Below are 27,540 nucleotides of genomic sequence, written 5' to 3' on the forward strand. Positions count from 1 at the left end.
TAATTTAGTAATTTAATCCCTGATAGTTGGTATGAGCAATTGGCTGCCTCGTTTCGCCCACAAAATATACAGCCAATTCACTTTACAGTATATACTGTGCAGCGCTTTGAGATGTCTCAAGGATGTGATAAGGCGCTATATCAAATGCAAGAATTATTATTAAAAATGGTGAATTGGGCGTCTTCTAGCAGCTAAAAAAATTATTTAGCTGTTAGAAGCTATGCTGGCTTTGGCTCACTAGATGGCCCTGATGAGACTGTCCCCAAAACACCTTATGCTGAATACTACAGAGTGTCCAAATTGAAACCCATTGATCTGTTGCTGCAAGACGATTGATGGCCAAGATCGTGGGCGAAACTGGCATCTCCTTTCAAACAATGTTACGAGTTCTTTCACATCCTCCTAAACAGTCAGGACTTCAATTTAACATCTCATCTTAAGCATGGCACCTCAGGCAATCCAGCCGCCCCTACCCCCCCTCATTCCCCAGCACTGCACAGGAGTATCTATCATTTTAGACTTTCAGGTCAAATCCCTGCATGGATCTTAAACCCACAAAACTTTGATCCTGAATGCAAGAGAACTAGGTCAAATGCGAGGATTATTATAAGCATTTGTTTTCTGTCTTGCATGGATTTATTGCAATTTTGCTTATTAATTAGGGGTCACAACATTTTACTTCTCTCAACTGAAAAGTGCTTAGCAACTGAAGAATTTCATTATCAAAACAAGTTTTTTGATTAAATTAATGTTAATAATAATAATCCTTGCATTTGATATAGCGCCTTATCACATCGTTGAGATGTCTGTTAATGCATGTTTCTACCTGAGCATTTTATTGTTGATTTGATGGGTGTGGTTGCTTTTACTTGAACCTAGACATAATATATTGAGTATTTATATTTATGGTAGCATTTAAATCTCTGCAAAAGCATGTTGAACATTAAGTGAACAAAAAAAGTTTTATTGAACACGGTAAAAAAGTAAGCCAGCAAATCTTCTCTTTACAGTTCTTCTGCAAGCTTTTATTCTTGATTCATTTTTACAACAAAATCTTTACAATGGAGAATGTAAGTTGTTCTCTGACACAGTCATTCTTCCTTTACACACTGGATTTACAAACTATAAATCGCTTTGCTTTTCCAAAATAAAAATAAGGACTTTTCTTTTTCTCAGGGTTCCTTGTTGCCAGAAACAGTTTTCAAGCATTTTAAATTTCTCTTTATGTTTTCATAGGGAGGAGCTTACCAGTCATTTAAAAGCCGAGATGGGAAAGTATGATGACGAAAGTATTACTATGGATGAAAAACTTAAACAGGTTGAGCTTTTTTTATAACATCAATTCTAAAATTATGTATTTATAGCTGACGTTTTATACAGTGTGACCAAAACGTTGTGATATGTACCCTATTATCTAAAAAAATCATAATTTCTTTTTAAGACCTATTAGATATTGTAATGGCATCACAACTTTTGTAGTTGCATCTGTTGCTAAGAGTACAACTACGTTTTGTAGCTCAGTGCCTCTATTAGGCAGGAATATCATCTGTATGATTTGCGTGAACAGCACAACATTCACATTTTGCACCATTGCGTTCATACATTGTACAACAAAAATACCTCACCACATTGGCCAAACAAGATCTAACCATATTGTGTAATCAAAGTACAGCTCCTAATGCTGTATCAGTTGTGTACAGTTGTATTATGTTTTTTCTGGGGGGTGGGATGTTCTCTCCAGAGCAATTATTAATGACTGTAGGTCAAAAATGTGATAGATTTCCTTTCATTGGTAGCTTAACTTTACATCAGAAAGTGGGTTCCTTTGAAAAGCTGTATCAAACGGGAATGACCTTTAAATGTTGTGGGAATTTCCGAAAGGTCTTAGTGTACTTCAGAGCGGGAACTCCAGAAGGGACTAAGCACATTGTCCTTTCGAGAACATGAAAGGATGGAATGCAATGGTGGGTGTTACGGGATGGATTTAGTTGCTCATTGCCTTGTGGTACATAACACATTTATGAAGGAAACACAATTTGTGATACTGAATACATGTTGTGAAAATACAATTATTGATGTTGTTTAACTGAGATAAAGAGATAATATACAAAGTAGATTCAACAACAACAATGCACGTATATAGCGCCCTCTACGCAGGGTAGAGTCTCAGAGTGCTTTACAGTGGCAGAGCCTGACTCCAAGCCCGGGGGGGTTTGTGGGGGGGTATGTGACCGTAAGCACGCTCGAAAAGGAAGGTTTTCAGGTGGGCTTGAAAAAGGGGAGAGAAAAGGGGCAAGGCAAAGGGATTGTGGGAGAGTGTTCCAGAGTTTCAGGGCGTAGTGGCTGATTCAGAAAAGAATCATTTATTTGAGCGACTCACAGGCAAATAACCCTGTATTAGACAGTAATAATTTTGTTTAAAAGAATTCATGAGACAAGAGTCTTTACTTGGGCTTTAAAATCTTTTTACGCTCGTCTCATAGCACTGATATTGTGACTGACAATGTGTGTTGTCACGAGAATAGAATTGAGGTGACCACAAATTACAAAATACAGCAACAACTTGCATTTATACAGCATCGCCCGCAGGGTAACGTCAGGGAATGCTTGATAGTGATACAATACCGAGCCGGAGGGAGGGGGAGCTGACCGTCTGCACATTCGAAGAGCAACTTGAAGATGGGGAAGGAGGGGGCAAGGCGGAGAGATTGGGAGAGTGTTACAGAGTTTGGGGGTGTTTCAGAGTTTGGGCGTCTGAAAGCACGGATGCCGATTGTGGAACAGAGGGCATGAGGGACAAGCAGGAAGCCTGAGTCAGTCGAGCGGAGGCAACGGGTAGTGAATTGCTGAGTAAGCAGTTCGTAAAAGTAGGTAGGTGCCAGGGCATGAAGGGATTTGAAGTCGAATGTGAGGATCTTAAAATCGATCTGTTTGGTGATGGGCAGGATTGGAGCCCAGAAAAATATGTATTAGCAAAAATAATATAACATTTGTATGTGTATATATGCAGTAAACAACCCAAACTATACGACCCTGCCTGCTATAATGATATCACTAGTAAAGTAGTTTATAAAAATACATGTTTTGCAACATTAAAATGTATTTGCCACTATAACTGTGGCAAAAGGTAACATTTTATCTACAATGTTTTATTTACACTTCAAATCCGAGTAAATGGTTAGAGAATGTAAAACAAAATCTTCTGCTTGTAGTAGCACATTGTTATTGCAGAATGCTGTTAGTAGATGCATAGTTTAATTTCCTCTGCAGGTTAACAATGAACTTGAAAAGGCTAGATTGATAAATCGAGATCTTCAAAAAAAACATGAGCTGGCTGTGTCATATCTTGCTAAAACAAAAAGAGCTGAAATCGAGTCGAAGGAAATTTTGGAAGAACTAACCAAAAGGTGAGTTGAAATTAGTTTATTAAAGGTTTTGCATATTTTGCAAGAGTTAGCAAAGACCAAAAAATCAGAGGAAACAATGCATATTTCGTCCATGCTGTACAAATATGTATAGCAAAGTCAAGCAGCCTATCTATCGCAAAAGTCCATGAGTCATATATTTCTAACGGTCTGTTGCAAATGTTTAGCTCCTGCCAGTTTGACTTTCACAATTTGGCAGCACATGACACCGGAGGATTGTGAAGAGTAATTATGATTGTGCTATAATCAAATAATGGTTACTACTACTACTAATAATTATTATAAGTTACAGTAACGATGTTGCTCTGTGTAGTAACATTGCACACAGCAATGTCCCACAGACAGGAAGTGAATGACAAATTTTATTTGAGGTATTGCTGACCAGGACACTTGGAGAAACTGCCTTCAGTCAATGTTCACAAACATGGCCCACCATTTTGTGAGTATTGTTAATTGTAAAATGTGTTATTACGTCAAAACCACACCTGGATCGAAACACTAAACAGAGCTGGATTACTGTTTTCAAGCACAAAGTGGTAGATTCTTTCTTCAAAATTCCAGGTTACAGTTGTCGGAAGAGTTACTTGTTACTAAAGTGGACTTGTTGACAAAGCTCAGGAAGGAGATCAAGAAGACAGAAGAGATTATCCTTACTCTTGAAGAAACCTTAAGGTATTTTGTCATATATATCTTTCCCTTCCCCCATCCCCATAAGCTTAGTTACATGTTTGAAACACTGGAGGCAGTGTTTGAGTGTTGCTTTACAGGAGTTAAGACAGAATCTTATTTTTAATCCAGTAAATTTGATGTTCACTATTGAGAATCTTTCAGATCAATAATAGTAAACCTTGCATTTGATATCGTGCCTTACCATGTCATCGAGAATAGTAAAGTGAATTGACTGTAGATTTTGTCCCACAAACAGTCGTGGATTGAGTGACAAAATTATTATTTTTTAGTATTGTTTATTTTTTTTGAAAGGATTATTACACAGGGAAAGCTATCTGCCAATCAACGAACAATTGGGTTCCTACTTACTGCTAGGTAAACAGAGGCGCGTGGAGTAAGGAAACTTGCCTAACATATCGCCCTGCCTGGGAATCGAATCCAACTCCTCTCACTTGGGAGGCGAGTGCTCTAACCAATACGCAAAAGGACTCCAAACCTTGTGCTGAAGCTGCCACTAATCCTTTCTCTTTAGAAATGAAAGCAATATTGATTGAAGGAAATGCAAAAGCAAATTATTTTTTATATCTTGGTTTAATTTCTATCAGTTTCACTTTCAACAGGTTTAAGGGCTTTTTTTGCTTTTATTTAGGACTAATGTGAAAAAGATGAAAATAGAAGTGGAGAAATTTATTAACAAGCTGGAAACAGAGGAACAAGACAGGTATCAATATACATTTTCAAATAACTTGTCCCCTGTTCGCAAAATGATTTCAATGCGATTTCCAACTTTATTATGCTTGGCGGGCATTTTTGGTTTCTTTACAATTAAAACACCAATCCTTTTTAAATCATTGTATAGTTCATTTCTTTATTTGGAGAAATGCTTTACTGGGCAGAATACCCACACTGTTATTTACCTTATCATTTAGCATCATTTTATTTTACTCAAGAAAAATATTTTTTTTGTATGTTTCTATTACCGAATTTCAATTCATACTGTTTTTTTTGCCAAACATAGATTGTTTGTCCAGCATAGGTTGGATGAAATACTAGCTGATCTTATTGACACCAAAATATCCATTGAATTATTCTTGAAGGAAATGAGTATATATATGAATAAAATGAAGAGGAGACGTAATGAATTAGCTGAGAGGGTATGATGTTTTGTTATTGGTTGACATAAATGATACTGAAATGAGAAGATAGGACATTCTCAACACATTCTATTCATAGCTAAACAAATCTTTGCTAGTGACTTAAATCAACTAATAAACTATCGTTCATTTAATAAATCACCATGCATTAAATGATCTTTCACTCTTAAAACCAGGGTAGGGTACTACAGGTTGAAATTGTTGCTTACACTGAAAAGAATGAGCTTCTTAAGCAACAAGTTACATTGGAAGACACATTGCTCAAAAAGACAGAAGATTCTTTGTCAACTGCGATTGACCGATTGAAGGTAAAATGTTCTTTACTCATTTGACATGATTTGTGAGTGGTTTAAATGCCAGCTGTCACATCAACCATGTTTTTTAATTAACGTAAATTTTATTTTAAATGTAGTTTACACTTTAATTTGTTATTTCATACATGTTGATTAAAACAAAGTAAAATCCTGTGAAGAGTTTTGAGACATCTCAACATTGTGATAAGGCACTAGCTCAGTTTAATGAATTCATCAGCAAGGTATTCAGACAGATGTGCAATGATTATTCTTTATTTCTTTTTCTCAAAAGAGGGAATATATGAACGTAAAAATAAGCTTACAGAATGCAAATGAGGAACTAATCATCCATCACCCAAAGCTTGTTGATATAGAGAACAAACATACCTTAGCAAAGCAGCTGTCTGACGGAAATAAATTAGATGCTGCAGGTACTGTAAATTTGAGCTTGTGTTTGAGATTACTTGCAAATACTTTGTATGTCACAATGGCTCAGCTGTTAGCACTCTTGCCTCTGAGTTAGAGGGTTGTGTGATCAAGCCACACATCAGGACTTTGAAATCAGTCTTGGCGGACACTTCAGTGTGGTGCTTGGGGTGTGTGTTGTATTATTGGAGGTGCCTTCCATTGTTGATATTATATAAAATGATTATAGTGTGGCTTTCCCTCCAATTTATCCCCTTCCCCCCTCTGCGTAACACTCCCCCCACAGCCTATGACACATTTCTGATATGATCAAACTGTTTCTCAACTTAAGGAAGCAGGGAAATACTGTACAACTCTTACATAATAAATCCCCCAAATGCTTTTCAACCTGTCAAAAAACAAGTTTTTTTGAAAGTTGCTCCAAATGGAGTGTGAAAGGTGTGAATCAAATTGCTTCTGCAAGTGAGTGTCAGAAACAAAGGGAATTGAAATGTCTGAGCCTCAGTTGGTATTTCCTGCACTGCAACAAGAAACATGCTGATTCTCCATCAGACACACAGTACAAATGCAGCAATTAGGAAAGAACCAACAAGATAGCCAGCATGTTTTTAATGTCAGCAACTTAAAGGGAGTGAAGGTGACCCTAATGTTTATTTATTGTTAAAATCATTACTAGTAGTGTTTGTCACGAAAAAAAGTGGCCTTCAGTGTCCTAACACAATACATGAATTTTGTAATGCTGTCTAAAATTATGTTCATTTTCGCACCGATTATAACAGACGGCACAACCGATTATAATTAAAAATAATTTCTCTTACTTACAGACAAGGAATCTGAGGCAAATAGTCTTCTGAGCACCATCAGAGACTTAAACAAGAAAATAGTCATTCTTGAGAAGACAAAGGTAAGATTTGAGCATGGATTGAATACTTCCAGGTATCACGTCCACATTCAGTGACTTCAGCAGCAACTTGTGAACTGGAAGTCAGCTATATTGACCTTGTTTGAATTTTTAAATTTCCACATTTCTGCACAGACTATGTAGAATTATGGGCTTCCCATATCTAACCTTCAAAATGCATATGATCTTAATGGATAAGCCAAATGCTGCTCAAATAGATTTTTGGTAACATCTCTTTCCCCCTGATTTTAAAGACACAACTTACATTTATACAGCATCATTTATGTCAGGTGATGTCTCAGAGAACTTTCTATATGCAATGCCCAAGAGCATTTTACAACTAACAACATTGTCCACACTTCTCCATTAAGCAATATACAAACGTTTCTCACCTTGTTTAAATAATCGGTTGTATTTGTTGGATATCCTTTAAGGAAATAAGGACCAATTAAAGGGGATCAGGAGGTAGAAAAGCAGGAAGTAGGGAGAACTGACGAGAGGGTTTTGGTTGGATTATTTGATTTGTAACTTGTGAGCTGAGAATAAAAGTTTTCCACACATTTATTGTTGAGAACATAACAGCATTGCTACACTTTTGTCCTTGTTAAGTGTTTGGTCAATTTTATTGCATATTTGCCAAAGCAGCACAATGTAGAAATAAAATTCATATTACATTGTATTCATTATGTTGCAAGCTTGACACTCGCAGGATACATTACAGCTAAAAGGATTTGCAGTTGTTCTGGCCTCTCTCTACCCATCAAAAGTCAAGTTACTTAGGCAAAGGCGTAATCCTCTGGTCATCTGTAAATTTACAGACCTTAGTGGATGTTAATGTCATATTTTCATCTGATCCAGACATCCACAAACCTGTGTGAGTTTATAATAGGGATTTAATGAAGTTGTTAGAACATTTAGTTACTGTAATTACAATCATCATAAATATTTAAAAGTGTGTGCAAGTGAGAGAGAGAACTGAAAAATAAATACCGGTGATAACTGGATATATCATAATAATAATCGTTGCATTTGATATAGCGCTTTTCATGTCTTCTAGACGTCTCAAAGCGCTTCACAGAATATACTGTAAAGTGAATTGACTGTATATTTGTGGGCGAAACGCAGCAGCCAATTGTGCACAGCAGTGTCCCACAAACAGTCATGGATTGAAAATGACCAATTTATTATTGATTTTTGTTTTGGAGGGATTATTATTAGGCGTGTGGAGCAAGGAAACTTGCCCAAGGTTTCGCCCTGCCTGGGATTGAACCCAGGTGTCTCATATATATCATATATATTTACAAATGGACATCAGTGTCAAACTGGTTCATCTCTTTCCCCAGCCAGAACTAAAAACTAAATTGACTGAAAGCAGGAACACCCAGATCTGGGAAATGGGTAACAATTCATTGCTTACAAGACAAGTCGAAGGAGAACTATACGAGATAGGCAGAAAACTGGAATTCTTTACAATCGAAAACTGCAGATTGAAAAATGTGAGTGAAGAGCTACTTATTTCTTGCTGTTTTTCACGGCTGTAATTCAGTCGTAATAGAACAAGAACTGCAAACTATCAATGGAAAACCATGGGCTTTTAGCTGGTTAAACTTGAGCAATACGCCAATTCATGTGTGGGGAGTCCCCAAGCCTTTGGTCTTGCCAACCTGCGTCTAACGCTCTCCAGCATTAGGCAAGCAGGGTGTATCCTCCAGGGGTAGCACAGTCGAAAAGGAAGGTTTTCAGACAGGATTTGAAAAAGGAGGGAGCAAGGCAGAGGGATTGAGGGAGGAGAGTGTTCCATAGTTTCGGGGGTGGAATGCACGACCTTCAATGATGGAGTGGAGAGCGTGATGAACAAGCAGGAGGCCACTGCCAGTCGAGCGGAGGTGCCAGGTGGTCGATTGGGGAGCGAGGAAGTCGGAGAGGTAGGGAAGTGCCAGGGAGTGAAGGGATTCGAAAACAAGTGATGCCACATAGTCCTCATTCATGACCATCGCCAGGGCAGAAAATACTGGTTGTAAATCTCTGAAGGTCAAAACATTGAAAGGTGGGCAATAAAACATCTATTACGCTGCTTTCATTCTCTTTCACTAAATTTGCAGATCTTTAGGATCTTTAGTGGGTCTAATGGCACACATTAGGCCCACTGTCAAAATGCACTAAATATTCCAATTGTGAGCAACATCCCAATCCAAAGAGATACCGAATGGGGATTGTTGAGTGTTAGAGTCAGCTGGGTCAGAATGGGTAACGTTAGAAGTTTAAAGCTAACGCAAGTACTTTTTTTCTCTCTGACTTGGCAGTGCATTGAAAAAGAGCTGAACAGTATCCAGTCACTAAAAAAAGAAGGAAGTAATCAAAGAGCAGAAATGAACAAACAGAAGGAAGCTGTCAATCATATCTTTGGTATGTACAACAAAAAAATCTTACATTTCTCAAATGAATAAAGCCCACTGTATTGCCCATGTTAAAAGGCCTTAAGGCAATGTGTCTTATGCTATTTGCAACATGTGAGCTGACTCTTAACACTCAACAATCCAAACAGAAATAAGGATACTGTTTTTAATAGGTTACATTATAGACCAGCAGAAAATCTCACCCCTTTTGGTGAGTTTTTGGTGAAATGTGCATTTTTACAAAATTCACCCAAATACATGGTCAATTCATTTTACAGCATATTCTGTGAAGCACTTTGAGATGTATAGAAGACGTGAAAAGCGCTATATCAAATGCAAGGATTATTAAATCACTGAACACCAATGAAACTTTAGAATGCAAACCGTTCTCCATATTTTATGTGAAGTAATAAATATAAAAACAGTTAAATCTGTGTAACACTGCTACACTAATAGTGATATATTTTCTTATTTGTTTTAGAAAATCTCATAAACACCTGGGCAGGTGATACGAGTATTGAAGAGGTAAGTTATAACCCATGAATGTTGACAATAATAAGATGTATCTGTGACAGCTTTATGTAAACACACACACAATGTTGTCCATAAATGAATGCTGTTGATCTTTCCACTTTCTCAGGAATATTCAGAGTCTGACCACAGTACCTTGAACAGTATAAAGGACTTAATATTGAAAATCCAATACCGAGAACGGACCGTGGGAAGGATTAATGAAGGACTCCAGGAGCATCTGAGTAGGATAGTAGCTTTTGTGGAAAGTGCAGAGAGTTCAGGTACGCTTAAAGCTCTGCAATATTTCACATCTTTTGTTTTAAAATTACTTTCTCACTTGAATCAATTTGGTTTTTTTTGAATCATAGAAATTTCAAAGCAAAAATGTCTGCTGAAATAATTCAAGCCACAGCAGTGAGCTGATAAAAGGTAAGAAAACCTCACCAGTAAATTCAATGTAATTTTATGCAAATTTTGAAGTTACTTGGCTACTTCTAGATAGCAACAATGACGAAAGGATCTCTGTATTCTATCTAGACACATCTGACTAACTTGGGATTTTTTGTGATTCTAAGCTAAATACATCATTTTGTTGGGAAATTGGGACTGTATTCACAATGCCAAGTTTCTCTGTCAGTCAGGAAATAATCATTTCAAAATAATACTTTTTAATGCATTCATTTTAAAGAGCTATTATGTCACCAAAACAGTTGTTGAAGCAGAATCCATATTGACATTTAAAAAGAAATAAGACAAAACTATTATAGACAGAAATATAAAAGGTTAGGTTGAAAAGACAGGGAAATTGGGCTAACAAGACTTCAGAGAGCCAGCAAAGGCCCTCTCTGCCTACTGTGATGTAAAATTCCACCATTAAACTCATACTTTTCGAATATAAATGCAGACATCTGGAGAATCTGAGCAAGATTAGAACAAAAGCATATTTTAATCTTTTACCTCTTTTTTTCTTCACAGGTAAACAACGACAAAACTAACATTATTCACATTTCTAGCAACGATAAGGTGACAACTAAGATTGCAGCAATTTCCACTTATTTTCAGGAATGGTGATGTTTCAATAAAAACTTTCAATTTTATCCATTTTTCATGTCATTTTGTTTGAACCACATGGACAGCACAACTCGTGAATATAAAGAAAAAAATGTACTCACAACATTTTCCCTTCCAGCACAACAAGCACCGAAAAATCATTCCGATCAAGCTGAAACTTTTTAAACAAAAACTTTGTTCAATGTTTGTTCACTATTTTTGAATTATTTAATGTCCATTTCCACCTTCTGACAGAATCCGTGAAGGCTCCGTATATTTAGCAGTCAGCAGGTAGAAAAGTGCTGGAGTTGGCACTAAAGCTAACAAGGGCAGATCTTGGTCTAGTTTATCGAGTCTGGAGATGGAGATGATTCCATAGGCATGCAGGATCCAGTGGCTGAACAGGACAACCAACCTCTTCTTTTTGGTGAACAGATCCTTGTATGTCTTTTTTTTAAATTGAACAGAAATAAATCATAAAGCACATTTTATATGAACAAAACATAGGTGCCTGACATGCTACTGATATAATTTGACATGGCTCAATGTTACATTTTGCAAAGAAACTGGACGTGATAAGAGAATGTTGTGACACATTATTTCACAATAGTTGGTCACTATTTTACCACAGCTCAGCTATTGTGATTGGGGCAATTGAGGAATTTTACAAATCTGAGGTGAATTTAAAGCCATAGTTATAAAAATACAGCTCTGTATCTAACCCGTTATAACAACAACAAAATTACATTTGTAAAGCATCTTTCACGTCGGGAGGACGTCCCAACAGACAGATCAGAACCCAAATGTGGGGGACAGGGTTGGGATGAGGGAGGGCAGAGAGGGTAGGAGTGGGCTTTATGGAGCTTTGCTATAGCTCCACAAAGCTCCATGAGATTTCACCACTCAAAAAAAGGAATGTAGACTGCACCTCATGATAATCATAACCTAAATAAATGTTATTTGTTCATGTAACTTTTTAAACAAAGCATGCATTCTATTTTCATCAGCATTTGATAATTATACAACTTTGGTGTCTAACTTCATTAGTTCTTTTTGCTCATCTACTCCAATGATCCTCATTGAGCAGCAAAAAAAATCACTTGTGCAATTAATACCTTTAACTACAGAATATCTGTGTTCTGAGAAATATTCTTTTGGTCTTACCTGTATTTCTGAAGCAGACATGTAGACTGCCAAAGTAACCAGGGACAAGACTAGGATTATATACGGAAAGGCATAATCTAAAACGATAGAAAAAACATTGAATACCAAGTAACTATCAAAAACCATTTTTTTTTACAATGAGTAATAAATAGCAATTTTTCAAACCTGTAAGTTTCAACTTGCAAATATATTTTCTTATATAATATTTGCATTTGATATACCCTCTTATCACATCTTCGAGATATTTCAATTAAAAAGAAACAGTACTATGTGACAACCGATATGAACAGAGTCCAGTGCTCCCAAGTTTGGGTGAAGTCTCAGCCTGCTCCAGCGAGGAAGGTCTTGTGACAAGGAGGGCAAGGAAACTAACCTAAGCCGATTCCTTTCCCATAAAGCTCAACAGGCACACAGCCTGACTGAGGGGAAAGCATTGGCAGTGCTCTACAAAACTCACTCCAACTTCGACCATCGCATCCTCTGCTGACAAAGGCGTAGCTTTTGAATCAAAAGTGGAAATTGGCTAAGAAATGAAACGAAGTTAGCTTAAAAAAAATCTTACGCCATGTTTCACAAATTAATTCAAGTGAATTCCATCGTAACAAAACTTTTCTTGGAGAAGGCAGTATTTTAAAAAAAACATAGAAAAATGTACTTACAAAGCAAGCCGCCACCAACTGCCTGAAGCACTGTAAGAATGGGGAAAAAGTAAAGGGCTGCATAAATACTTTTAAATCGGTCAGACTTCCCGAGACCACAAGCAATCTTCTTAACCAGCAGTGGACGAAGCAACATCATAAAAACCAAGCAAAAAGCATAGTATATGAACACGATTGTGTATCTGAAAAAAACAGAAAAAGAGTGTCAGAACAATCAATAATATTGATCAGCAACAAGAAACCCAATTAAAAATGGCAATTTACTGACCCCCTTCTGATGGGGCACACCCAAAAAACCTTAACTCATCTTTAAAGAAATCTTAATGCATCTTTAAATAACTTTATCTCAACTTTTAAAAAAAACTTAACTCGTCTTTAAAAACCTTATCCCATCTAAAATCTTAGCCTATCTTTCTCTTTCAGGTGTTGGTAGTCTGCTGTGCATTCTCAGCATTTTGGGATTTATCAATTTTAAAATCCTCACATTCGTTTTTAAATCCTTTCATGCCCTGGCACCTCCCTACTTTCTCTGACCTGCTTACTCCCCAACCCACTACCTGCTGCCTCCACTCAACTAACTCTGGCCTCCTGCATGTCCCTCATGCCCTTCGTTCCAACCTCAGTGGCCGCACTTGCAGCCACTACGCCCCGAAACTCTGGAACACTCTTCTTCTATCCCTCCGCCCTTCCTACCCTTCTTCAGATCGTGCCTGAAGATCTTCTTCTTCAACCGTGCCTAACGTCACCTTCCCCCAGGTCGGCATTGTGCTCCGCCACTGTAAGCGCTCTGGGATGCTACCCTGCGTGAGGGGCGCTATATAAATGCAAGTTGTTGTTATTTTCTACTGGTGAATGGCATATAAATGCTCTGAAAGTCAGGTTAGCATGTGAAAAGTAATTTCCCGAAGAGCAAACAATACACTTTTCTATTGAAATTAAAATACTTACAAAGGAAATACTGCTTCCTGAGTGCAATGCAATGTGTTGATATAATCTGGACTGGGATTGTAAAGCATTGTGTACCAGTCTGACAGCATCTTCACACGGCAGGATCGAATTTTCAGCTCTCCAACTGGATCATTCACCAGCAATGTAACAATAGCAGCAGCACTGCACTCCAATAATGCAGTCACATGCTGAAAAAATGCACTAGAACTATACAAGAGAAAAGGTATTAAATGTATCTTGCAATGTCTAACCATGCAACATCTTATTATTTATTATTATTATTTTTATTATTATTCCACCATTCTCCCTTCAATTAACTGAAAATAATTAGTTACTTTAAAATCTAGCTTCTGACAATCTTAAAAAAACAATAATGGTGCTGCAAGCCTTTAAAACCTTTTAGGGTCTCTAACATACTATATGCATTAACACAAACCACTTTACATTCATGCAAATTCTTCTACGATGATAGCTCTTACCTCTTTTTGCCTGAATACCATTCAATAAAAAACCAGTGCAAAACCAGAGGCAGCATTGCCATGAAGCCCAAATAAAGCCAGTCATAGAGGTCTGGTGATTCATTACATTTATCACAAATCTTGCTGTTATTTGTTCTTTCCCCTCTTGGGCAGACCTAATAGAAAGATTTTTATACTGTATTAGAACTGGTGTCACATCCATATAGAAGATACATACATCCCCCCGCCCCCAAAAAATAAACATTGACTCTTGCTGGAGTAGAATTTCACAGGCACAGATCGCCCTTTAGTAACATGCCCAGTGTCTATTCCTCACGAGTCCAGACATGAATGCCACGAGGAGGCATTAGCTCTATAATTTTCTTTGTTTTACTGCTTTTTGTTTCAAAACTCTCAAAATAAATGTTCTACTTAGTCGTTCCTATTGAGGGTAGTTTAGGAAATGTGTCACACTGACTGCCAGAAGTCCACTCTAGTGCTCACTTTTTTAAAGAATCATATTCAGAAACAAGATAGACTGGGTTCAGATGGGTGTTCAATGAAAACAGGTGGTGTATAGATGTATTGTAGAATTTATATACATTTCAAATATAAATCAGTATAATTGACAGCCTAGATATTTGGCTCTAATAATTTGCGCTACTAAACAAATAATTTACAACTTGGGAGATGAAGACATGATACAATATGTGGGCTAGGCCCAGATTGGTGTCCCGGAACAACTGTTTTTGGTCACTGCCTCTGTAATTGCCATAAAATCTTATCTGATCTGCTCTATGCAAGAACTGTGAAAGACACACTGGGAACTTACCCCACATTCTCCGTACTGCAGTTGACTTCCATTCCTATTGGTTATGGATTTTCCACAGTACAATCCAGGGCACATGGGTTCAGATTCTGGAATTGAATTAAAAAAAGGTTGTCATCAACTGTTCACACTAAAATGTATTCAAATCAAATGTTTTTCAATGCATAGTGAACAATTGGTTATGAAACCAGATGTTCAGTAAACACAAGTATCCCATCCTCAGGAGGACGCTAAAGATACTAAAGAAACTATTTGAAAAAAGGGAGTTTCTCTCGATGTCTTAGCCCACTAATCCTCTATATTAAATGGTTATTCAACCCCAATAAATACAGTCACACTACTTTACGGTTTATCTTGTGAAGTTCTTTGAGACTTTTTCACAACGTGATAAGGTCTATATGAAATGTAAGGATTATTATTACTATTTGCCTCATGACGATTAAATTAAATTGAAATATAAAATGAAATATGCTTTGCTTTGGTCAACATCATAAAATTCTTCTCCTTTCTTTCCTGCTCAGGTTGCCTACCATCACTGCGAAATAATTTGAGGCATTCACCATACATGAAAAGCACTATATGTGCAAGCTGTTCTCGTTAGATTACCAGGAACATCTGCTGAGCTCTGACGTAACCACAGAATCATCAAGGTAGACTGTGGTTGGGATTATACGAATAAGGCTTGATGACAATTTGTATATCAATGAAAAAAAGTGCTGATGTAACTGATCCTTTTTTTAAAATGATTTTTAAGACAATTTAACTGGCAGTTTCAGGTAAGAATAGTTTTTTGCAAAACATAGCCTTGTTATTTGTACAAAATCAAATGTAACTCAAATTAAAGCAATACAGCTTCAGCACTGTTGTATTTGCATCCATTAATTCAAAACTCTCACCTCTACCTCACCTTTGTCATCAATCAGAAGCCAGGATCAATGTGAATGGATTTGTGGTAAACAGGGGAAACGACTGCAGGGAAGGAGGGCTTCTATCACCACATTACAATATCACACGTTTATCGATAGCTTTGCTCTATATTAAAATCTTGACACAACTTTCCTTCTAAAGTGACAACCACACGGAAAACTTTTACCGGTCAAAACAATTAGATTTTGATTGGCTCCCGTCAGCGTCGCCACACCCTCAGGCACTGACAGCACCACCGTCCCAGGATGCACACTCCACCCTCACAGAGCCAATCCGGAACCTGAGCAGCATCTTGTTTGACCCTCAACTGTCCTTTCTACCCCACAACCGTGCCATGACCCCCGCTCTGCCTTCCCCCACCTCCACAACATCGCCCGATTCCGCCACTGCCTCACCACACGGGCCGCCGAAACCCTCATACCCATATTCCTTACATCAAGGCTCGACTACGCCAACTCCCTGCACGTCGGCCTTCCCAACTCTTCCCTCCATAAGCTGCAGATCGTCCCAAACCTGACAGCTTGTGTCCTCTCCTCCTACACCAGGCTCCGTGACCCCATCGCCCACCCTCGCCCAACTCCACTGGCTCCCCAGTCTCCAGAAGAGTTTTAAAATCCTCGTCCTGGCCTTCAAGAATCCTCCACGGGCCTTGCCCTTCCCTCCCTCCCTCCCTCCCTCCCTCCCTCCGCGACCTGCTGAGCCCCGTATCAACTTGCCCGCCCCCTCTGCTCCACGTCCCCCTCTCCCCGCCCGCCCGTACGTTTGTGTAGCGCCTTTCGCGGCGGGAGGACGCCCCCAAGGCGCTGGACAATCGGCGTTTCCGACCCGTCTCGAACCCCTCCTCTCCGACCGAGCCTTCAGCCGGGACCCCCTCCTGCCCTCTAACCCTCCCCGATCCCGACCGCCCCCCACCCCACCCCACCCCACCCCACCCGCTCGGGTCCAAATCCCTGACCGTCCAGCGCCTTGGGACGTCCTCCCAATAAAACGTCACAGCACTTCACAGTGCGACCTGAGGAAGCGCTTTGAGACGCCCTTCTCCTCCTCCTCCTCCTCATCATCATTATTATTCCTGTGCGCCGCAGTATTATTACTGTGTTATTTACTGTTTGCTCTGGAGAGCCTCCACCCGACCCGGACCAACCGCTCCGCACTCCGGGGCTGGCACCCAGACACGCAGTCGCTCGCTGTTCGCTGTGCACTGTGACAACAACAAACAATAATAATAATAATAATAATAATGTGAAGCTTCTTCTCATCACCCGTATTGTGGTGGCGGCCCTGCTGCACCAGGCCGGTCGCCAGAGGCCCATCAGCGGCTGCGGAGGCGAGAAGAGCGGCGACGGCGGCGGCGAGAAGCCGAACCATCCTCGAGCCTCCAGCGGCAACGGCTCCCTCCCCCCTCCCACTACTTGTCGCGAGAGGTCGCGGTGTCACGTGACGCCGCGCGCGCTCTCCTCCTCCTCCTCCCCCCCCCCCCCCCCGCCCTCGCGCGGTGACGGTTGGTGCTGAAGCCGTTTGAAAGCGGCTCACGCGATGTCGTTGCTTCCAGGCGGCGCGGAGCCCGGCGCCGCTCCCGGGCTGTCACACGTGCCTCACGCCGGCGGGGAGCCCGGCGCCGCTCCGGTGCTGTCGGTGCTGGACATGCACACGGGCGGCGAGCCGCTGCGCATTGTGACCGGCGGCTTCCCGCCCGTCCACGGCGCCCACATCCTGGCCAAACGCCGCTACGTCCGCGACCGCCTGGACCACCTGAGGCGGCTGCTGCTGTTCGAGCCCCGCGGGCACTATGACATGTACGCGGCGCTGCCCGTGGCCTCCGAGAGGCCCGAGGCCCACCTCGGGGTGCTCTTCATGCACAACCAGGGCTACAGCACCATGTGCGGCCACGCAGTGATCGCGCTCGGTCGCTACGCCGTGGACTACGGGCTCATCCCCGAGCCCAGCTCCCCCGAGACCCAGGTCAACATCCACTGCCCCTGCGGCCTGGTCCGGGCTTTCGTGGAGTACCGGGGCGGGAGGAGCGGCCGGGTCCGGTTCCACAGTGTCCCTGCCTTCGCTTTCGCTACAGGTACCCGGGGGAGAGGGCAGCGGCTCTTTAAAGGAACATCTGCATAATCCTCGCATTTGACGTTACCGTCTGTAACGTTCAAGCAGCCGATGTCTTTTACTGTGAAAGCGTAGTGACTGTGCTTTGCGGGCGAAGCACACACAGCCACGTCCCACAGACAACCATGAAGTGAACGGTCAGTTTGTTCCCGGCCGATTGCTGGAGAAACTCTTTTCTCCATTTCTCTTTTCGGTCTTTTACAAGTTGGAACAGGATGTGGGTATCACGTTTGAAGGGAAAGTGGTTGCACAAACTAAAAGCGGGCTAACAATAATAATAACAACAACAACAACAACAACTAAAACAACTTGCTCAACAGGGCTCTGACTCCGAAACAACAGCAAGTTCGTTATTGCTTTGTCACTGCTCCCCCCCCCCCTGACAGCTGGAGGCTGCCCTGAATGAGTTGGAAGGATTTGACCCCCAGCTCGGGTCTGAAACGTACGCTGTACACTGTCCGGCGGCGCCTTGGGACGTCCTCCCGACGTGAAAGGCGCGATGCAAGTGTCATCCTTTTTTCGTTCACAAGTAGAAAGATATTCGTAAGACAATTCATAATAATAATCCTTGCAACTGTAGGTTTTGTACACGCGTCTGCTTTTATTCGCAGATGTTGCAATTGATGTCCCAGGACATGGGAAGCTGGTGGTGGATATTGGGTATGGGGGTGCCTTTTATGCGTTTGTGAGTGCTGATCGTTTCGGTTTAGATGTTTGTTCCTCCAGGACCAGGGACCTTGTGGATTCAGCAACAGCTGTGACGAATGCTGTGAAGGAACAGGTGAGAAATTGAATTATGAACCTCTACTTGAAATGATAAGTGGTGATCCAATAAGCGGACCTTGCCTGTAATTTCTTGTGGTTTTAGATGCCCATTTTTAAAAATAATTATTTGAAACTAGAACAAAGTTAAAACAAATACAAATATATAATGTAAAAAATGGGTCAATATGCCATTTCATTTGCTAGCAATCTAACTCATATATCAGCAGTTTTCATGCCAAGCAGGTTTTACAAACAGTTGATTTGTGTGTATACTCCGGAAATTTGTTAATTATGAAAATAGCTTGCAACTGAATACTTAGTCTGCCAGAATTTGCTAATAGCAACTGTTAATCCAACAATTAATGTCAAACTTTGCTCAATTTTTTTAATATAGGTTAAACTCCATCACCCTGATGATGAAGATCTTGCCTTTCTCTATGGTACTATATTAACTGATGGAAAAGATGCATTTTCTGGAGAACCAACAGCAAATATCTGTGTTTTTGCAGATGCTCAGGTGGGTAATTTTAAATACTTGGAAACATTCAGTTGTTCATATTAGCATTCAAACTGTCCATGAAACAGAAATTCATACCATCCATCACAAGGTAATATTCTTTAAAAGCCAAATCAAATTTAAATTTTTTTTTTACAAGGGTCATTTTATATCTTATTTAATGTGTCTTGAGCAGGTTGACAGAAGCCCCTGCGGTTCGGGTGTAACAGCTCGTATTGCACTGCAGTACCACAAGGGACTAATTCAACTGAACCAAACCAGGACTTTTCAGAGTGGTGCAACAAACTCATTCTTCACAGGAAAAGCTGTAGAGGTAAATAATGTTAATGTTGCTCACTGGAATACCGGTGTTTTATCATATAACTTATACAGAGAATAACAGCCATTACTTCTACCAATAACAGTTTAAATTAAAATTTCAGGAAGCAAAATGCGGCGATTTCAAAGCTGTTATCGTAGAAGTTTCAGGACAAGCACATTATACAGGAACTGCAAAATATTATGCGGAAAGTGATGACAGTCTGAAAGATGGGTTTCTTCTTCGATAAATCCAAAATAGTTATCTTATTGCTATTATCAAAAATCATTCATTCTGATAACATTGTTAGAATTTCTTTGTGCAAAATTTCTTGAGGACAATTTCTCAAAGGTTTTCTTAATCATTTATCGTTTAAATACACTAGAATATGGATGGTGCTATTACAACTAATTTTACTTTACATTGTGTATATTTTTCATTATTGGTTAAATCATATGATTTTTAGAGATCTATGTTAGACATGAATGAAGCTAAATTACAATTTTATTTTGGGTATCCTAGAGGTACATAATTTCACCTGTAACCAAATACCTTTTTTATCTGTAAAGGTATAATGCAACTGCTATATTTACACAGAATTTGAAAGGAACAACATAAGAGGCTGCAGTTTTTTTCTGTACCAAATTAAGCATAGTACTTCTTAAAAAAAATTAAATCTGAATCCTTATTACATGTAATAAAATGTTGTAATGTTCTTATCGCTTTCTAAAATCATTATAACATGTTTCAAGTATCTATTATACATAGAATAATGTGATTTGAGTTCAAGCCCCATGTTGGGACTTTGAATTCACAGTCTAGGCTGTCACTGCAGTGCAGTGCTGGGATATACCACATTGTCAGGTGCCATCCTTTGAATTAAATATTAAACTTGTACTGTATATGAATTATATTTTTCTGTAATTATATTAACTATTCTGATTTCATTAACTTTGTAAATCTGGGCAGTTTAACTGGAAATGCTATATGTAAAATCATGTGTTATAATTCAGAAATGCATTGTTTAATATCTGTATAATTCAGAAATAAATGCAAACACAAAACCTTAGGGCTTTATTTAATACAGGAAGCCATCATCAAATTAATCACTTTAATATACAGTCAGTGTTTTGAACCCAAGCTGGGGATCGGGGAGGATGGAGGGCGGGCAGGGAAGGATGGTGACCGAAGGCATGGTCGATGAGGAGGGTCTTGAGACGGGTCTCAAAGGAGGCAAGTGAGGGAGCGAGGCGGAGGGACTGCGGGATGGAGTTCTAGAGGGTGAAGGCAGAATGGCCAAAGGCACGACCACCAATGGTGGGGTGGGTGAGGCAGGGGACATGAAACAGGCCGGAGCCCGATGAGCGGAGGGAGTGGACGGGTTGGTAAGGGGTTGGGTCGCAGAGGTAGGGGGGAGAAGTCCTTGGAGGGCTTTGAAAGTGAGGATGAGGATTTTGAACCTTATCCTCTGGGGGATGGGGAGTCGGGCGAGTGTGGAGGTGATAGGGTCGTGGAGCCTGGTGTGGGAGAGGACACAGGCTGCAGAGTCTTGGATGATCTGCAGCTTATGGAGAGGAGTTGGGGAGGCTGACACACAGGGAGTTTGCATAGTTTCACTGTTCTTCCTTTCAGTACTTTGGATTGTCTGAGCGTAAATAGGGAATGCTTTGAGCACCACCTGCCTCAGGTTACTGCAGAACGAGTTCTATTTGGACAAACCGCTGCTGTTGTTAGTGTTGAATTCAACCTGAATCACCAACTGCAGACATGAATTTGTATTCATGGAAGCAAACGATAGAGAGACAGACACACGTACATACCTTTTCATGGAGGCGAAGATAAGTCAAAAATCCAACGGCTGAATGACTTCTACTTAGGCCAATAAAGTTTGATTTGCTATTAATGACCTTCGTTGGGTCGATGATGAACTTGGGCCGATAGAAAAAGTGCAGCCGCAATTTTTCCGCAGAATGCTTTATAAACTGCCTCCGCTGTGACGTTGCCGGTCCTGGTCCACTGCTGTTTGTTCACCCGACGTCACTGTGGGCGGGCCACGGACCTGCGAGAGACCAGGCACCAATACTTCAGCTGAAGTCAACGGCGGGGAGCGGACCTGGGAGGAACGACCCCCCCGCGCTGCTGTGGGCGGAGCCGCTCAGGGCGAGCGGGAAATTCGACTTCGCTCCGCTCGGAGGACCCGCTTCGCTACTGTGTTTTTCTCTCTATTGTTTGTATGTGAGTCTGTGTCGTCTGTGTGAGTGATGTATTTGTGTGTCTCTCTTTCTCTGTGTTGTAAAATGTACCTCAACAGCACCGATCAACTAACTCCCCGCAATTTTTTGGCAAATATTTCCCCATTTCTCTGTTGGCCCAAATGATGACCCATTCTAAGTGTACCCACCAACGTTTTTTTAAACACAAACTTTAGACGGATCAGTCAGCAGTTGAGAGATACTTCTATGAACGCCACAGGAAAACTTCAACTTGGTTTGGTTTATTTGATTAACGAAGGAAAACGTGTTACACCATCATACCAACCTGCATTTGTTCTAATAGATTCTATGTGATAATCAGCACATTGAATGCAATGAAGCGTTGCATTTTTCAACTCTTCGTCTGTTGGCAAAACGCAGTTTTTGAGCTATTAAATGAGTCAGAAAAACCATAGCCCCAATAGCAATTCACGGCACAGATCATCTGCCCCATCTTGTCTGCTGGCTCTCAGGAGCAATCCCATTTACCTGCCGTGTAGAGATAGATGTGGTTTATCATCCAATGCTGAATGTTTACATTAATGTATAACTTATGCACCAAAAGCTACTTACCTTTATCTGCCTTTTCTCGCTGAACAACAAACACACGTATCGGTTGATGAGATACGAGCTGCAACCCTCCCCTTCCATCTGTAAGCGGTGAGACTGCCTGCCCCAACTCGACTATTTGCATCACGTTGAAAGTGCGTAATATATATATATATATATATATAAGTGCCTTAGCAACGCCTGGAAACGTCACGCTTTGCTCAAGCCCCAAAGTACATGCGGGGAGGGGTGGGGAGAGAGGGAGAGAAAGAAACATTAAAATTATCAATTCTGGTCGAGCGCTGCCAGAGAACGGTGCAGTTCGTTCAGCTCCGCGCTGGAGGGAAAGGATAACGACTGTGGGGGTCGAGTGCTTTTGCATTGGGGGGGGACCGACCTACGCTGATTGATATACATCAGATGCGAGGATTGATTGATCGATCGATCGATCGATCGGTTGCTGTTGTGCACTTGCCACCGCGTGTGTGTGTGTCTGCAATCGGCGCCACCAACAAAAAAAAGAGAAGAGGCAACAAGCGGAGGTCAGAGGGATGAGTCCTCCGTTCCTCGGATGGATTTTTCTACCGCATTCCCCTTAAGCAGCAGCAGCGGCGGCGGGCGGCTCCGGGAGTGAGCAGAGCGGCGGCGGCGGCTCCGGGAGTGAGCAGAGCGGCGGCTCGGGGCAGCCGCAGGGAGATGCTGTCGGGGGAGATGGCGGTGGCGGTGGCGGCGGCTCCCCGCTGCAGGGCATGGCGCTGGCCTCGCAGGCTCTGGTCCTGCTGCTGATCTTCCTGCTCTCCAGTCTGGGCAACTCGGCGGTGATCGCCGTGATCGCCAAACACCGGCAGCTGCGGACCGTCACGAACGCCTTCATCGTGTCGCTGTCGCTGTCGGACCTGTTGGCCGCGCTCCTGTGTCTGCCTTTCGCCTTCCTCACGCTCTTCAGCCGCGGCGGCGGCGGCGCCGGTGGTGCCGGTGGGGGGGGCGCCGATGCCGGTGGGGGGGGCGTTTGGCCCTTCGGCGACCGGTTGTGCGTGGCCAACGGCTTCTTCAACTCCTGCTCCGGCATCGCCTCCGCCCTGACCATGGCCCTCATCAGCCTGGACCGTTACTGCGCCATCGCCCGGCGGCCCCGCGGCAAAATCGGCCGCCGCCGGGCCGCTCGGCTGCTGGCGGGGGTGTGGGCGGCCGCCGCGCTCTTCTCCTGCCCCTGGTACCTGCTGCTCCGGCCCCGGGCCCAGCCCGAGCCCCAGGCCCAGGCCCAGGCTCAGGCCCAGCCGCGGGGCTTCTATCACTGCACTCACCTCTTCCACTCGGCCTCGTCCCGCCTCGGCCTCTCGTACGGCGTGGCCCTGATCGCTCTGGGCCACCTGCTGCCCTTCGCCCTCATGTGCTTCTGTCACTACCACATCTGCCAGGCGGCGCGGCTGTCGGAGCGGCGGGTGCGGCCTCTCGCCGACACCCAGGCCCAGGCCCAGGCCCAGGCTCGGGCCCGGTCACCGCCGCCGCCGCCGCCGCGATTACACGGCGAGACGCGAACCGCCACCACCGTCCTCGTGATGATCGTCTTCGCCATCTGCTGCCGCGGCCCTTACTGTGTGGCCGGGATCTGGGCCGCGGCGGCGGCGGCCGCGTCGTCGTCGTCGGCGGCCGAGGCTGAGCCATCGGGCGGCGGCGGCGGTGGGTACGACTCGGCCTCGGCCTCGGTGGTGGACGCGGTGGCCGCCTGGATGGCCTGGGCCAACGGTGCCATCAACCCGCTCATCTACGCCGCCAGGAACCCCGACATCTGCCTCCTGCTGGGCCGGGCCCGGGCCCGGGGCCGGGAGGGCGGCTACAGGACCGGGAACCTGGCGGCCTATCTGCCCGCGGAGGGCCCGGGGCAGGGCCGCCGGGGGGAGGGCAGGAGCCTGGGCCCCGGGCGGCGGGACAGACACAAGGGCCGGTACCGGCCCGAGCGGCCCGGCTCCTGGCCCAGCCCCGGGGAGGGGGCCGCCGTGTGGGTCTGCAGGAACCCGGCGCTGCTCTTCTGCAGAGACGCCCAACGCGACGCCGGGGCCGAGCCGCGAGGAGACACCGACACCAGTGTCTGAGCCCGTGTGGGGCCTCAAGTTTGTTTCATTGACAAACACACACACACACACCCACAGCCCCACACACACACACAGCCACACACACACACACAGCCACACACACACACACAGCCCCCACACACACACAGCCACACACACACACACAGCCACACACACACACACAGCCCCCCACACACACACAGCCCCACACACACACACACACACACAGCCCCCCCCCACACACACACACACACAGCCCCCCCCCCACACACACACACACAGCCCCACACACACACACACACACACACACAGCCCCACACACACACACACACACACACACACACACACAGCCCCACACACACACACACACACACAGCCCCACACACACACACACACAGCCGCCCCCCCCCCCCCCCACACACACACACAGCCCCACACACACAGCCACAGCCCCCCCCCACACACACACCCCACAAACACACACACACCCCACAAACACACACACACACCCCCCACACACACACACAGCCCCCCCACACACACACAGCCCCCCCCACACACACACACACACACAGCCCCACACACACACACAGCCCCCACACACAGCCCCACACACACAGCCCCACACACACACACAGCCCCACACACACACACACACACACACAGCCCCACACACACACACAACCCCACACACACACACACAGCCCCACACACACACAGCCCCACACACACACACAGCCCCACACACACACACACACAGCCCCACACACACACAGCCCCACACACACACACAGCCCCACACACACACACACAGCCCCACACACACACACAGCCCCACACACACACACACACAGCCCCACACACACACACACACAGCCCCACACACACACACACACACAGCCCCACACACACACAGCCACACACACACAGCCACAGCCCCCCCCCCACACACACACACCCCACACACAGCCGCATCCACACACTGTCCAGGGTGACTGTATTTTGTCACACACACACACACACACACACAGGATGATCATGTTTTGTAAACCAAATCTGAGGACGTGTGTGTGTGTGTGTGTGTGTGTAATTATACACACTCAGGGTGTATTGTAATTATATATATATATATTACAAAGGTAACTCACCGCAATTCCTGATGCCGGAGGACTTAATGGCTGTGTTTTCTCTGATGAGTATCTGTTTTAGAATTGCTATTGTCATTCTTCTCGCTCAGTTCGTTGCTGAACTCAAGACGGGGCAAATTGTGGCCCCCAGGGATACAACACCTCAAACAACGCGGGAAATCGGGGACGTATGGTCACCCCAACCCACGCGCACACGGGGCCAGCCATGCCCTTTTTTAGCGGGTTTTGTTTCGGAACACAAAGCTTCACTTTGCAGCGCACGCGCGCACCCACGCAAAGTAATCGTTTTCCAGAGTTCCTTCCAACAAAAAGAAAAAGGTTTTATTCTTCTGCGTGGGACACAGTAACAGTCACGGGATGGTTATCACAATGTCCCAGGACGTCATTTGGGGTTTCCAGTGGCAGCAATCTGAACTGCGCATTATTCATCCCGAAGCGAGGACTTCAGCAATAAACTGAGCCTGACCGAAACAAGAATTCACCGGGGGAAAAAAAAGTGGTGGGTGGCACTGGTGAGACAGCTTGCAAGCTTGCTTATATACTGATGCGAGACCACATTGAACTGTCTTGTGAGCGAAGCTACTCTTGGGGAAAATGAGTAAATGATCATAATTGCTCGGCATGCTATGTGTGCGTCAGCTTGGCTCGGTTGGTAGCATTCTCGCATCTTGAGTCAGAAGGTCCCCGCATGGAGACTTCCAGCTCATGTAGTCTAAGCCGACACTGCACTGCTGAGCTCAGGGTGTATTGTTGGGAGGTGTCGTCCTTCAGACGACATGTTAAACTGAGTCCCATCTGCCTTTTCAGATGGATGTTAAAAATCCCAGGGACTATTTGAAAGTTTCTCTTGAAAAGGTTTCTCCCAGTGTTGGGGCCAAGAATTCCATCCCCTGACGATAATAATTAGGTCACGGACTTCACGGTAGTTTGTGGGACATTGCTGTGCACAAATTGGCTGATGCGTTTGCCTACAAAATAGTCACTTCATATTACAGTAAATTCCTGTGAAGAGACGTCCTCCAGACGTGAAAGGTGCCATATCAAATGCGAGGATTATAAGATTAGTGCAATTAGCGATAGAATGTCTCTTGAAACAAGATTAGAAAGTATTAATTAAATTTACCTTCAAGTATTGCTGTTGAAATCCAGGTCGTCCAATGAAAGTTGCACACTTGGCAAATAATTGGTTTATTTTCTGACTTTGCAGTTGGAAAGGACCAGGTAATAGTGAGAGAAGTAAGCAAATCAATCCATCTTCTGTCAATTGGGCAGGTGTTGTTTTGTGGGTCAGCCGGGTGGTCTGACACATGCAGAAAACCAGCACTGCACTAGGAGTATGATTTCCCAAACCAGACTGAGGGGTTTTATTTGGCAAATTGATAGTGTTTACCAGGGGACCTAGAGTCAACCTGACTGAACTTGTTTAAAGCAGAACTAGGGAAATGGGAGGCGGCCGTTCAGTATTGGTGATATAGAGGTGAAAAAATGATACATCACATAATCACATTTTCACCCTTCCTCTGTAAATGCTGCCTTGTAGGGTTACGTTGAAAAAATACTAATATACAGGGAACGCACTAAAGCTTCTTAAATGCCCTCAACTAAGTTACAAGGCTAATCCCTAAATAACACATGCTGTTATTAAAAGCCTTAAGTATCAAAGCTTTGTAGTGCGCAGACTGCCTTTCTGTAATTTGGGTAAAAGGAGAACAACATTTACCCAGTGTAGCATTACAGAGCTGAATCTACATGTTTTTATTTCCAAATCTGCTAATGTTTGTGAAAAAGTGAATGTATATAGATATTTTGTAAGCAAAATAAGACATAAATTGATTTGTATTTTGCTTATCACTTGAATGTTACTTTTTATCTCAAGCAAAATGGTGCAAGTGTATTCGGTATTGAAACGTCCAACGTTTGTTTGTGTACATGTGTGAGTCGGTACGTTATGTTTTTATTAAAGTTTAATTTATGAAATATTCACATGCATTTGGAACAAGTGTCTTCAATGGGGCATT

The 27,540-nt window shown here is 43.2% G+C and overlaps 3 protein-coding genes, 1 long non-coding RNA gene and 1 other non-coding gene across 9 annotated transcripts; 3 read left to right on the plus strand and 2 right to left on the minus strand.

Moving 5' to 3' along the window:
- Positions 1-7,466: 7,466 nt before the first annotated feature.
- On the minus strand, positions 7,467-17,228 carry LOC103178520 (jnk1/mapk8 associated membrane protein). 3 transcript variants are annotated; one of them, XR_487858.2, is made up of 8 exons: positions 17,075-17,228; positions 14,889-14,974; positions 14,078-14,232; positions 13,599-13,805; positions 12,651-12,832; positions 11,992-12,068; positions 10,950-11,274; positions 7,467-7,738 (listed from the first exon to the last, which is right to left on the minus strand). XR_487858.2 is itself a non-coding variant. In XM_007893323.2 (7 exons), exons 1-7 carry the CDS (start codon positions 17,178-17,180, stop codon positions 11,056-11,058), a joined length of 1,032 nt encoding a protein of 343 aa, XP_007891514.1. In that variant the 5' UTR covers positions 17,181-17,228; the 3' UTR covers positions 10,700-11,055. The 3 variants fall into 3 exon arrangements, 2 of the variants coding, with proteins under 2 accessions (XP_007891514.1, XP_007891515.1); XM_007893323.2 differs by lacking the exon at positions 7,467-7,738 and having other exon boundaries at positions 10,700-11,274; XM_007893324.2 differs by lacking the exons at positions 7,467-7,738; positions 17,075-17,228 and adding an exon at positions 15,782-16,143 and having other exon boundaries at positions 10,700-11,274.
- Positions 9,997-10,874, plus strand: LOC103178519. Its single transcript, XR_006085295.1, has 3 exons — positions 9,997-10,058; positions 10,146-10,206; positions 10,753-10,874. It is a non-coding gene; the product is annotated as an uncharacterized LOC103178519 (transcript).
- An 84-nt stretch (positions 17,229-17,312) lies between the features above and the next one.
- Positions 17,313-20,565, plus strand: LOC103178517 (trans-L-3-hydroxyproline dehydratase). Its single transcript, XM_007893321.2, has 5 exons — positions 17,313-17,883; positions 18,533-18,702; positions 19,081-19,203; positions 19,379-19,516; positions 19,626-20,565. The coding sequence occupies exons 1-5, from the start codon at positions 17,349-17,351 to the stop codon at positions 19,749-19,751; spliced, it is 1,092 nt and encodes a 363-aa protein (XP_007891512.2). The 5' UTR covers positions 17,313-17,348; the 3' UTR covers positions 19,752-20,565.
- LOC103178518 lies at positions 18,501-22,520 on the minus strand. Of its 3 annotated transcripts, none has more exons than XR_006085305.1 (4): positions 22,327-22,520; positions 22,040-22,117; positions 21,322-21,560; positions 18,501-18,688 (listed from the first exon to the last, which is right to left on the minus strand). It is a non-coding gene; the product is annotated as an uncharacterized LOC103178518 (long non-coding RNA). The 3 variants fall into 3 exon arrangements; XR_006085304.1 differs by having other exon boundaries at positions 22,040-22,242; positions 22,327-22,518; XR_487857.2 differs by lacking the exon at positions 22,040-22,117 and having other exon boundaries at positions 22,327-22,518.
- A 202-nt stretch (positions 22,521-22,722) lies between these two features.
- On the plus strand, positions 22,723-24,445 carry LOC121849685 (G-protein coupled receptor 135). The gene is made up of 2 exons (XM_042338124.1): positions 22,723-22,783; positions 22,903-24,445. The coding sequence occupies exons 1-2, from the start codon at positions 22,723-22,725 to the stop codon at positions 24,393-24,395; spliced, it is 1,554 nt and encodes a 517-aa protein (XP_042194058.1). The 3' UTR covers positions 24,396-24,445.
- Positions 24,446-27,540: the final 3,095 nt, after the last annotated feature.

This window comes from Callorhinchus milii, unplaced genomic scaffold (assembly GCF_018977255.1).
Source record: "Callorhinchus milii isolate IMCB2004 unplaced genomic scaffold, IMCB_Cmil_1.0 Scaffold9, whole genome shotgun sequence".
NCBI lineage: Eukaryota > Metazoa > Chordata > Chondrichthyes > Chimaeriformes > Callorhinchidae > Callorhinchus > Callorhinchus milii.